Source organism: Spermophilus citellus (genome assembly GCF_964194105.1).
Source record: "Spermophilus citellus genome assembly, chromosome: 2".
NCBI lineage: Eukaryota > Metazoa > Chordata > Mammalia > Rodentia > Sciuridae > Spermophilus > Spermophilus citellus.
In genome coordinates this window covers 167,809,335-167,822,697 of record NC_138183.1, presented here as the reverse complement: position 1 = coordinate 167,822,697, position 13,363 = coordinate 167,809,335, and the positions used below count along the sequence as shown (strand labels likewise).

The window sequence follows — 13,363 nt, the reverse complement described above, 5'->3', positions numbered from 1 at the left end:
GTTTCTGTAGTTTCAGACAGTACTTCTGAGTTTTTGACAGCTGAAAACCTAGTGAAAGCTTCAGTACCTGAGGATGAAATTCTAACTGTCATGAATAACAAGCAACTACAGAAATCAAATCTGAATTTAAGTAAGACCCAGCAATTCAACATCTGTACACTATCAGCTGAAGAACAAAAGATCCTACAATCCCTTAATCATCTGAATGGAAGGTTATGCTGTAAGTGTGGAAGAATATCCTTTGTGGAAAATGTGGTGTTTTGAAATTAGACTGTTTTCATTTTAATCTTAATTTAATTTTAAAAAATCAAAGTGGCACACACCTATAATCCTAAAGGCTTGGGAGGATGTGGCAAGAAGATTGCGAATTCAAAGCCAGCCTCAGGAAAAGCAACTAAGCAACTCAGTGAGACTGGCTCTAAATAAAATACAAAATAGGGCTGGGGATGTGGCTCAGTAGTCAGCTGCCCCTGGGTTCAATCCCTGGTACCAAAAATAAAATAAAAAAATAAAAATACAACATCTATCTAGATTAATGGAGTATACACAAATTAAGAATTTGTCTGAATGAAATCATACTGCTTCAAGTATACCATATCATTTATGATGATACCAAAAGCCTTACTGTGTTTGAGAAACATATGAACATGGACAGGCAGGGTACCTATATTGACCATCCATGAAAACAACTATAAATTCTTGATTAAGTATTTTAAAATCTAAATATAGCAATGAGCCAGCAAGAATATAACAAATTCTTAAGACTCAGAAATTTGTAAGAACTCAGAAAGAGAAGGAGAATGCTACAGTTAGCTTATATTCTGAGCATATTTAACTCAGGATATTTTCATTTCACAAGTGAAATCCAAGGAAAAAGGGCAGCCCACAGTAAGACTCAGAGAGTATAAAAACAACATAGAGGGGACAGAAGATGAAACCCAGGGCCCACTGAAGATTAGTAGTCTCATAAAAGAGCCTCCCACATAAAGCCGTACCGTACAAAGATCTATGCATTGCACATACACAGAAAGGAGGGAAAGGTAAAAAAGAAAAGAAAGAGAAAGAAACTTGTAATTCTTGAACTTCAGTATTGAGCAGATGAGGGGTTAGAGAGAAATCCATGAGAATTTAGAACCACCATGTAGTATAACTACCACACAAATTTACAACCCATATTCACACTACTTGAGTAGTCTTTAAAGTCTCAAAGAATTTAATTTAGAATGACCTCAATCTAGTAACAGCCCAAAATATCTGAAAAAAAGTAAATTTATGTCCCTTATGTAGAAACATACTCATATTTTAGTTTTCAAAGAATTATCACAAAGGAAAATAAGCAGCCCACAATTTAAAAAAAAATAAAAATAAGATAAAATAACTTGATCCACAAAGAAAAAGGCACCATTAAAAAATCAAAAGAAACCACAAGACCAAATAAACAGACCCAAACAGTGTTTTAGATAATGATATTACCAGACACAGGCTATAACTACATTTATATGTTTTAAAGTAATCAGAACTGTGTTTAAAAATCCAGTCAGAGAATAATAAACTATTATAAAGAATGACCAAGCAGATTTGAAAAAAAATGGGCCAAACAGAATGCCTAGAAATGGAAAATATAATAATTGAAATTCAAAATTCAGCAGATTACAGACATCTGAAGAGAGAATTAGTAAACTGGAATATAAATCAAAGAAACTTATCCAGAATAAAGTACAAAGACACAAAGAGATGGAAATTTTGAAAGAGTTTAAAAGACAAAGGAATAAGAAAGTCTGAAGTAGGCCACAAGCAATATCTGAAGTAATAACAGCTGGCAATTTTTCCAATCTGATGAACAATACCAACCTACAAATTCAAAAACCTAACACATTTCAGAGTAAATAAAAAGAAATCCCCTTGTATGTATGGTTTCAGAGCCCAGCACAAAGAAAAGAAATTCTCACCAAGACACATTTTAAATTTTAATCAGTAACAAAGATGGCAGAAAACATTAAAGATATCAGAAGATATTGAACAATGTGTTCAATGTACTAAACTTAAAATCTTTCAAGGTGAAAATGTCTCTCAAAAATCAGAGCAAATTAAAAATATGTTCAGACAAAAACTTAGTTAATAGACACTAAGGAAATTCTAACAAATGCACTTTAGCAGATAGAAATTAATCTGAATTAATTTGAAAAAACATTTTATTTTAAAAAGTATAACAAAGCATCATGTGTTTAAAGATTTAGAATTCAAATACCTATAAATATACATAAGTTGGGAAAACAAATAGAGGTAGCATACACTAGGATTCTTGATAAGGAATAGGGTAAAGATACGGATTAAGTTTAAATGCTGATAATTGAAATATACCTCTAGTAATTATTAGAGTCACATCTAAAATACTAGAAATATAATATACAACTTTCAAACTAGTAAGGAAGGGAAAGTGGCATTCAAAAAATACTAGATTAATCCAAAATAAAACAAGAAAGAAAAGAAAAACATAGAAGAGGTAGAACAAATGGAAATACTATCCTATAAGATGGTATGTACAAATATATTTACAATATATGTAAATGGATTAAATACTACACTTAAAAGACAAAATTTGTCAAATGGAATTTCATGATAAAATTATATTCTATTTCTAAACCACGTATTCAAAACATAAGAATATAGAAAAACAGAAAACCAAAAAGATGAAAAATATATAGAAAGCAAATAATAACCAAAGCTAGTTTAAATGTAATATTATCAGACAAAATTGACTATACAGTAGGAAGCTAAATAGACAGGTTACTTCATGATGATTAAAGTTTTAATACAGGAGAAATACATAAAATGTTTTATATGAATTTAAGAATATAGCCGCAGCAGCACAATTCACAATATCTAAATTATAGAACCAACCTAGATGCCCTCCAGTAAATGAATGGATAGGGAAACTTTGGTATACATACACAATGGAATATTACTCAGCATTAAAAGAGAATAAAATCATGGCATTTGCAGGTAAATGGATGAAGTTGGAGCATATAATGCTAAGTGAAGCAAGCCAATCCCAAAAAAACAATGGCCAAATGTTTTCTTTGATATGAGGATGCTGACTCATAATGGTGATGGGGCAGGGAGCAAGGGAGGAATGGAGGAACTCTATATAGATAGAGCAAAGGGGAGGGAGGGGAGAGAAGGGAATAAGGAGGTAGGAATGATGGTGGAATAAGTTAGACATCCTTACCCTAAGTATATGTATGAAGACACGAATGGTGTGAAAGTACTTTGTGTACAATCTTGACTTGAAAAATTGTGCTCTATATGTGTAATATGAAATGAATTGCATTCTGCCATCATGTATAACAAATTAGAATAAATAAATAATTTAATAAAAAAAAAGAATGTAGCCTCAAATATGTTTTAAGGCTGGAGGTATAGCTTGGTGTTGGAGTATGTATTTGCCATGCATATTTAGCAAGCATGAAGTTCTGGGTTCAATCCCCAGCACCAAAAAACAAATGAAATATTTCCAATGGTAGTAGAAGATTTTAACCTACCATTGTCAGTACTTGAATAGAACAAATATAAAAAGTAAAATAGATGTGAAAGAATTGAACATAATTAACAAATTTGATCAGAAAGACACATTTTTCATAAGCACACACAGAACATTTATAATATAAATCATATATGATTCAAAGGATTAGAGTCGTGCAAGCTATATCCTGGCTGCAATACAATTTAGATAAAATCTAATAACAAAAGTGAACCATTAATAACAAAAAGATTACCATTAAGAAACATTTTTCCCCCAGTACTGGAGATTGAATCCAGGATGCTTTACCATGGAGCTATTTCCCAGTCCTTTTTATTTCTTATTTTCAAAAAGGCTCTTGCTAAGTTGCTGAGGTTGGCCTCAAACTTGCCCTCGTGCCTCAGCCTCCCTAGTTGCTAAGATTATAGGCGTGTAGCACCACTCCTGGCAAGAAACATTTTTTTATTCTCAAAAATATATATATACACATAATAAAAATTACAAAATATTTACATGTGAACAAGAATAAAAAATATTTGTGAGTATATGTTTTTATCAGGACCTCTTTACCTACACACCATTGACATTTTGGATTCAGTAATTCTGGTTGTTTTTTAATGGTGCTGGGAATCAAACCTAGGGCCTCATACATGCTAGGCAAACACTTTATCACTGAGTTACATCCCCAGCCTAAGGAATGGATAATTCTTTATTGTAGGGGGTATCTTATGCATTATAAAGTGTTTAGCAGCTTATCTGGTCTCTACCCATTACATGCCATAGCACCTCCCAGTCATGACAACCAAGTGTCTCCAGACATTGCCAAATGTCCCCTGGATGGCAAAAATACCCTATGGCTGAGAACATACAATTAGAATCCCAATGTTAAAAGTTACATCCTTTTTTGTTGGAAAGAAGAACTACTAATTGCAAAGGAAGTTGGATTTAGATACAGTCCCCCTCACTTAAGGTAAAAATCTGCTTTTGAATTCCAGATATCATATTGCCAGAAAAGATATGAAGAAATTCTGGGGATTATTTTCAAAAACATTGTGTGTAATAACACTAAACAGCAAGAAATTAAATGTGTACTAGACATAAAAATCAGTTCCAGGTAATTAAATATTAAATATAAAAGAAAATAAAGTTTTTAAGAGATAAGAAAATATTTCTAACCTCAATATAAGGAAGGATTTCTTAAGCACAAGAAATATAATCTATAAAAGAAAAAAATAAATCTGACTATATTAAAATCACAAACCTCATATCAAAATACAATTAAAAGAATGAAAAAGCCACAAAGTGATAGAAAATATAACAGAGAATAAAGGACTCATTTAAACTATGTGAAGAATGCCTATAAGTTAATGAGGAAAAAAAGACAACCCAGTGCCGCAGCCCGGCTGGCTGGGCAAAATAACCAGGGGGTGACGAGCAACTTGTGTACATTGATACAGCAGGAGTGGGAGCCGTTTATTGTAGGACAGGAGGGGTATATCTACATTCCACACAGCTTATCTTAATTAACATAAACTAGATACAGCAGTCAACCAATAAGGAATCTCCACACTTAATGGCTCGCTGGCGTTACTTCACAAACCACTCCCTCTGGCAAAATGCCAGGCACCACCCTGACTTGTTTACAGACCCTAATAACCCAGTAGAAAAATGGAACCAAAAAAGATTTTGATTGGGAACTTCACAACAAAAGAAATGCAAATAACAATAAACATTGATTTTAATGCTCAATTTCACTAGTAATAGAGAAATGCAAATTAAAACGATGAGTTCTAGATACATATTCATCAAAAAGACTGAAGGTTAAAAAACTGAGAATCCTATGTATTGGGAGAGATGTGCAGCAATAGCAGCTCTCATGTAATACTGTGGGAGGGTAAACCGGTGCAATCCTTTTAGGAAGTTTTGTCACCATCTAAGTTAAACATGAACATACCTTACAGCCCAGCAATTTCACTTCCAGATGTGTATGCTCTAGAGAAAATCCTGCACATGCCTGTCAGGAGATATATGTGTAAGAATGTGGAGATCATTATTTATAAAATTCAAAAATAAAAAAATTTAAAGTATATTTATGATAGAAATATTATTCAGCAAGAAAGATATACAAATTATAGCTACACACATCATCCTGATGAATCTTAAAATATATAATTTTGAATAAAAAAAAAGAAGAAATCCATTACAAAAATAGTTAAAAGTAAATTGTTGTTTGGGGGATGCATACACGTGCTAAAACAACAAAGGAAGAAACTCGGTATAGAGTAGTATGGGGGCAGAGAGCTCCAGGAAGTTTCCTTTAAATTTTTTTTTTTTTTTTTTAGTTATAGTTGAACACAATACCTTTATTTATTTATTTTTATGTGGTGCTAAGGATCGAACCCAGGGCCTTGCACGTGCTAGGTGAGCTCTCTACTGCTAAGCCACAACCCCAGCCCAAGGAAGTTATCTAAAGTAATAATGAATTCAAGGTAGTTACACAGACATTAACTTTATTATTATTAATTAAAATATGCATATGTTTTATATAGTCTGCATGTTAACTTCAAAATTAAAACTGAATTTTAAAATGATATAGAAAGCAGAAAACTAAAACACAAAAGAAACACAGAACTAAGGCTATCCCTTTAAGATGTAAAATTATGCAGATAAAGAATAAAAAACTCAAGTCAATAACTTGGAGGTTTTATTTCTATTAGGTACTCCTATATTTAAATGCTTCACATAAAAGATTCTACATGAATTGTTTTCTTTTACCTAGATTCTTCCTAGTGTATGGACCAAAGCCTAAAGATTGAAAAAACCAGAATTGATAAAATTATTCAAATTTTTGTGCTTCAATTGCTAAATAAACATATATTTTTTCCTGAGAAAAAAAAAGTTTCCAAGGATAAAATTCCTGTTTTGGTTTAAAAAAAGAAAGAAGACATAATATCTCAATAAAGATTGAGGGTCAACAGGAAAGAAAAGTCTTACTCAGTTTTGAACATTTTGACATTTTGGAATGTAATATTTGATTCTTTTTCGTAATATTTGATTCTAGTCATTCTTTTCTTTCAGTATATGTAAACAAATTATTTTTGTGTTATGGTATAATTTTTCAGATATGCAAGAAACCATTTGCCAAAATCCATCCATCAAAAACACTCTACAAATAATACCACTTCTGGTAAGTATTTGAAGAAGCTTTCTTTTTTTTTTTTTTTTCTTATTTTAGGAAATGTCATGATTTTCATGTGCCCATCAATAAAGGTAAGAATCCTTTGCTAGTATCAGTTTTTCTTGATACTGATTTTTAGAGCTTTACTCTCCCAACCAACTCTTTTTATCATGTTTCATTACAATCAAGCAAATATTCTTTCATTTTGAAAATCAAAATGTAAGTATTTTTATATACAGAGTATTTTATCAGTCATGAGATCAGAAACAAGCATTAGTGCACCAATCTTCAAGTAATTTTAGTTAGTTGTGTAACCTAATTGAAAAATTACTAAGATTACCTTGGTAATGATCTGTGTCCTGGCCCATATCCCTGCTATGTCCTCAGAGTTCAAAACTAAACATTACTATCTTGAATCTTTTTTTTTTTTTTACCTTGGCACTAGACTCTGGTAAATAAAAATATGTAAATAAAAAATAGTCCCTACATTCAAGAATTTCCAGTCAAATGGGGAAAGACATATATTTATATATATACAAATAACTATGATACAAAACTACAAATTTAAGAAACCGAAGAAGGAAAGTATGACTAGCTAGAAGTAATTGGGAGACATTAAGTTCTATACAAAGGGTGTCCTCAAACTAAGATATTACTTGTACTTTCACAATTCTCAATTTAGGTATTCATTAAAATAATGTTAGAGAATTAATTGGATGCTTATCTAATTACTCTTCATCACACCCCTTCAGTTCTGAAATCTTAACAGGAAAAATAAGATTATGCAAGTAAAGTTAAATATTTCTTATCCATGTTTTAGAGTGTTGTTGTGCTCTGGCTATGATAGTGAATGATAGTAAGAAAGAAGCTATCTCTGCCCTCTTGAATCTTATCATTTACCTCTAAGAATGTAATTTTTCAAAGTGGCCTTTGGCATTTTTGAGTTGTGATTTTTGGACATAACTCTCTTGTCAATAGTCACTTTAACTTCTGATAGATTGTTTTTTCCCATGGCTACTTTTTACATACTATCTTAGTTTTTCTCTAAATTTTTCATATCCAGCAATTTGGTGATGTTTATGATGGTAATTTTTATGTGCCTGAGATTTGGGACATTTTTTATCAGTTCTGACACAGTTATTATTTATGATAATGATTCTTATTTCACTTTAATGACTGAGATCACTCTTTTGTGCACTTCAACTCAACTTGAAAGCAGTGTACTAACCACAGAGTATGAATAGTAAGATACTCTTCAATAGGGAGAGAAAGTTGTCTAATCAGAAAATTACCCTGTTATATATTTTAATTCACTTTGTTATTATATTGCTAAAATATGTAATAACTGAAAAGTTAATGTTGTGCATTGGGGAACACTGGTAGACTTGAAATCACTCTTTTAATTTTTTTAGTTGTAGATGGACACGATACCTTCATTTTATTTTTATATGGTGCTGAGGATCCAACTCAGTGCCTTCCACATGCTAGGTGAGCATTCTACCACTGAGCTACAACCCCAGCCCAAAATCATTTTTATCTTACATCTTTTTCAGTCTTCATGACAATTGATAATCACTAACTTTCTTCAGTCTTTATTGACAAATATTTTTCTCTCCTTCATTTTAACAACAGCATTAACAATTTATTTTCAGGGAAAATTATATAAAACTAAAGAATGGTTAACTACCTGTTTATAAAATGGATGGATGGATGGATAAATAAGTAGAATATACACAGTGCCGGTAACATAGAACATGCTAAATAGGTGTTTGGTAGTATTATTGACATTATTCTGATCACCTTACTTGTTTAAATCACCCCCAAAAAAGTAAAATTCCTGATAGCACTTGAGTGAAATTTAAGTAGCTACATATGTAAGTGAGATTTATATTTGAGTATTTTAGTGAAAGTATTAAAGTGAAACATAACTTTTTCTTGTAAAAATTGGAATAATTCTAACAACATTTGTAGTTCTCCCTTCTTTTCCTTGTCCTTCTCACTACACTATGAATCTTCCATTACAGCCAGGCACATTTAATATTTTGTCCACCACGTTTGCAATATCCTGTTGTGTCTCTATGTTTTTCTCATGATTTACATATGTTTATGCCCAATTTCTAACTGCACTTTAGTATTTTAGATTTGTTTTCTCACCTTTGCAAATTCAACTTATCTAAGAACAAACATATATCACTTCCCTCATGAGACCTTCCATAATCATTCTAGTTTATGATCCTCTCTCACTCCTCTGAACTTATCAATACAGCATCTCAAATCTTGTATTTAAACTACACAGGCATTTTTATTAGTTGCTTTTCTAAGTGAATAATCTTCTTTGGAACTGTGTTCTTGAGGCCTAAATTGTTTTCCACTTCCCTAAATGCTTTATAGAAACAAGCACATACGAAATATTTAGAAAATATTGGTTGACTTTTTATGATTTTTATGAATAAATTATCTCCTTTCTTTAGATTTCAGTAAAATGCAGTGATTTACTTGAAGTTGGAATATTTTTTTTCTAATAGTCTGAAGCAGAGTTTATACTCCATATAAAATATCATTTTTTTTCAAGTACTAGGGATTGAATCCAGGAGTGCTCTCCCAGTATTTTTTATTTTTTATTCTGAGGCAAGGCTTCATTAAATTGCTGACTCTGGCCTCAAATTTTCAGTCCTCTTTCCTCAGCCTCCTGGGTTGCTGGGATTAAAAGTATGAGCCACTGCACCCAACTCCGAAATTCTTTAATGAGTGCTAGTGTTTAATAAATTAATACTATTTAGTGGCAAGTGGATATTGTTGAGATATAATTAGAGTAAAGGAAACTTAACTTACTGGGTTTCTACCATTGAAAAGTGCTATGCTACATGGTTTCCCCCTTATTCTGAATCAAATGAGCTACAGACATCAGGTAGTTTTCCCAAGGTCCCAGAGATGTTCAGTGACAGAGCCAGGAATTAAACTTGTCTCTTTCCCACAAAATCTGTTCTAGTTGGTTTTTTTTATAATCCTTATTTCAATTAATGATATCTTCCATCAAATTTCCCAGACAGAAATATTTGTCTAACCAGGCTTCTCATTCTCCATTACCCAAAGTCTTTAAGTATTTCTAATCATATTCACTAAATATACCTCAAATATATTCAGTTCTTTCCAAATGTGACAGTGTACTGGTTTAAGAATTTATCATGTTCACAATAACATATACTTTATGAACAATAGAAGAACTGGAAGGTTCCAAAAACAAAGTAATAAGAAGAAGATGGAAATATCACCTTGTATTGATCATTACATTGCAACATATATTGAAATAACACACAATGTCTCTTAAATATGTATAAATGTTATGTGTTAATAAAAATCTTCTAAGTTTAAGGAAGGCTGCAAGTATACTCAGTGGTATAGCACTTGCCTAGCATGCACAATGTATACATATTGCATACACATATCAAAGTATCACACTGTTCCTCATAAATATGTACTATTTAGATAATCAATTTTTTTAAAGAATTTATCATGTTTAATCTGAACCATTTCAACTGCCATCAGGTTTGCTCTCTTAAGTGCATCTTTAATACCACCATCACCAGAATAATCTCTCCAGCTTAAAATTTAACTTCAGTTGTTACCTGTTACCTAAAAGATAAAATTAAAACTCCAGAGAAAGTCATTCAACACCCATCCAGCCTCACCTCTGGTTGCTCCCCATCTTATGACTTACCTTCTGTTGAGTAGTTGGCAAGTCTCCCCATAACTCCTTGCACGCTTTCAGGACCCACGCTGTTCCCACTGCCTCACAGACCTTGTTCTCATCTGCTTTTCTACTACCTACTCTTCAGGACTTGGCCCCATTGTCATCCATCTGGGAAGGCTTTTTCAGTCCAACCTTCGTCCTGCCCAAAAATTTAGAATTTCCTCCTGTTGGCAGCCATTCAGCCTGACCTTTTCTTTTTGTAGAAGCTACCATATTAGTTCATTTTGTTCAAGCATGAACAGAAACTGTCTGAGTACTTCCCATGTATTGGGCATTCTGCTAGGACTGCAAATAGAAAAAGGAAGAGTAACCTGCATTCTAATAGGGGCAACATGAAAACATTACAGTGTAATAGGGTTGTTGCAAGGGCAACCTCAAAACTCCTGCCACTGCCATTATAAATTTCAAAGTATAAAATTCTTAGAAGAAGAATTTTCATTTTAAAGCATTTTATTTACTTTTTTAATAAATATATGTAATAAATTTTTAGCAATTACCCTCTCAAGCAACGTACTTCTTTAGCCCAAAGTATATTATTAAACACTCTTAGGATCTTATGTGGGTTCCAAGTGCTTCCTGTAGAAAATAAAATTGTTAAACTTTGACCATTTTCTTTCTTTTTTTTAAAGAGAGAGAGAACATTTTTTAATATTTATTTTTTAGTTTTCAGTGGACACAATATCTTTATTTTATTTTTATGTGGTGCTGAGGATCGAATCCAACGCCCCGCTCATGCCAGGCAAGCGCGCTATCACTTGAGCCACATCCCCAGCCCCAAACTTTAACCATTTTCACAGCAGATTATATTAAGCACTTCTTAAATAAATGTTACCAGTAGCAAAGTATGAAGATCATGGATTATTATAATTAATATGATGCCTTATGTAATTACTCTGTTTTGTTGCGAATGATGTGTAAATGGCATTTAGAATTTGAATTATGAGCATAGTCTTATTAAAATCTGTAATCTATAAAGAGATTTACTTGTCAAAGGTGAATACTTTAGTAAAGGAATATTCTGAAACTTTGTTACAGAACAGCCTGCCAAGACCTCGACCATCTCCTGATGTTGGATCCAGATTGCAAAGAAAATATTGATGAAGTGTGACAGTAACTATTTAATGAAATCATTATTTTTGAGAATCTTCTGTAAATATATATTTCTGCATTTATTAATGATTCAAAACACTATAATCATAAAAATGAAGTATAATATAGGTAATGGAGATAAATTGATCAGTTTACGTTTATGCTATAAATTATACTTTATTATGTATTTTATTGATGAATACATTTTTAATGAATGGAAATATTTGATTGTTTTCAACAAGCATGCTACTGGATATAAATTAATTCTATTTAAAAATTTAAAAAGAGACTATTTTGTTATTCCAATTATGCATTAGTTGTAGTTATGAAGCTTTGTTTTCTGAAATTCCTAATAAATAAAATTCTATTAAATTTGTATGGTGGTATAAAAAGTCTACGATTGATAACATCTTACATAAATAATACAGCTATTTGTTTAAGACATTACAGGATCTCTATACTTTGAAGATGTTACAAATAGGTGTTTTATCAACTCTGCATGTTCAGCAATTGATATTATCATCTTTTCTAGGGGTAATTAGTCTTTACAATTTGACCATACTTTTAAAATCTCAGAGGGATCAAATGGTAAACATGAAAAATAAATTGCAATTCCAACCAACTAACTTGAATTTCCTAGTCAGTATATTTTTTCCAAATACAGAATTTCTGAGTTGTGTAGGAGATGACCTTGAAGGAGATGACCTTGAAGCCTTTTGATTCTGATTCCTGGAAAACTCAGTAGACATCCTGGTCTGCTTCTTCTGCAAATGTGCTTTCATAAGCTCCTTACTCCACAGTTAGACCCAAGCTCCACATGCTACTGTCTCCCAGTAATTTGCGACAAACAGCTGTGACTCAGCATTAATCCATCTGGCTGAAACAACTGGTCAGCCCTTCTCATCCTACGGAGGTAAATGCCTACCAAGCCTTCATAAGTAGTGGCCACAGGTTTGAAACGGGGCTTGGGAGAGACAGTAAGGACCCACCCGTTGCATTGGTCACCCGGCAAAGGGAAACGAACTGTTGCCATTTGCAAGAGACACCACTATGGCAGAGAACTGACGTCATCAGACTGCGGCGGAGGAGATAACTTCATTGAAACCTGTGGCTACAGGTGTGTAATCCCCTAGCCTTCCCTCTCCACACATCAGGGAAACCTTAAGGGCCCCTCCCAGCTCTCCCGTGAGTGCGACAGCCAGCCCGAGGGAATCAGAGGTGGCACGGGACCTGCGGTGCGGAACTACCGCTCCCACCAGGGCTGACTGCTGAGGTCTCTTGCACCAGCTACCAGGGGAGTGGCTACTGGAGGGCAAGTAAAATTCGCTGAGGATTCTCAGCCCCAAGCTCTACAAACTTAGGGTCTGAGGGAATGGCAAACAGGGAGAGTGTGCCCAGTCGTTCATGAAAACAGGGCTCCCGAGAGCAGCAGACCTGGCATGTAGCCAGTATTGTGATGAGCGGCACCCGTGAGAGGGGCCTGGCTAGAGGAAAAGTGGGAAGTGACTAGACACAAGAGGAGGCCCTAGACACTCAGGATTGGAGACTCGCCCAGTCTGGGAGGAGCTGCTGCACAGTGATTGGTTCCCGCGTATTGACAGGAGAAACTTGGCCTGGTGGGCACACCGCCACCTACTGGAAGAGAAGTTAATCAAACTCTAAGACTGCATTTATTAGTTTTTTTTTTCTTTTCTCTTTTTTTTTTTTTTTTGATTTGGGTTTTTCTTTCATTTTCATTTTTCTTTCTTGTTGTTTTTTTAAATTTTTTTTTTACAATTTTTTAAATTATTTTTTCTTCTAATTTTAATTTTAATTTTTTTATTAT

At 33.1% G+C, this 13,363-nt stretch overlaps 1 protein-coding gene across 1 annotated transcript in view; it reads left to right on the top strand.

Annotated features, from left to right (window-relative positions):
• The window catches only part of CEP126 (centrosomal protein 126), a gene marked incomplete at its 3' end in the record, with an annotated part of 71,163 nt that extends 59,616 nt beyond the window's left edge, over positions 1-11,547 (top strand). Inside the window, exons 9-11 of the mRNA XM_081281110.1 lie at positions 11-220; positions 6,643-6,707; positions 11,485-11,547. Of these exons, the coding sequence (XP_081137236.1) occupies positions 11-220; positions 6,643-6,707; positions 11,485-11,547 (338 nt within the window). The remainder of the gene's footprint in view (positions 1-10; positions 221-6,642; positions 6,708-11,484) is intronic.
• Between the last annotated feature and the right edge of the window lie 1,816 nt (positions 11,548-13,363).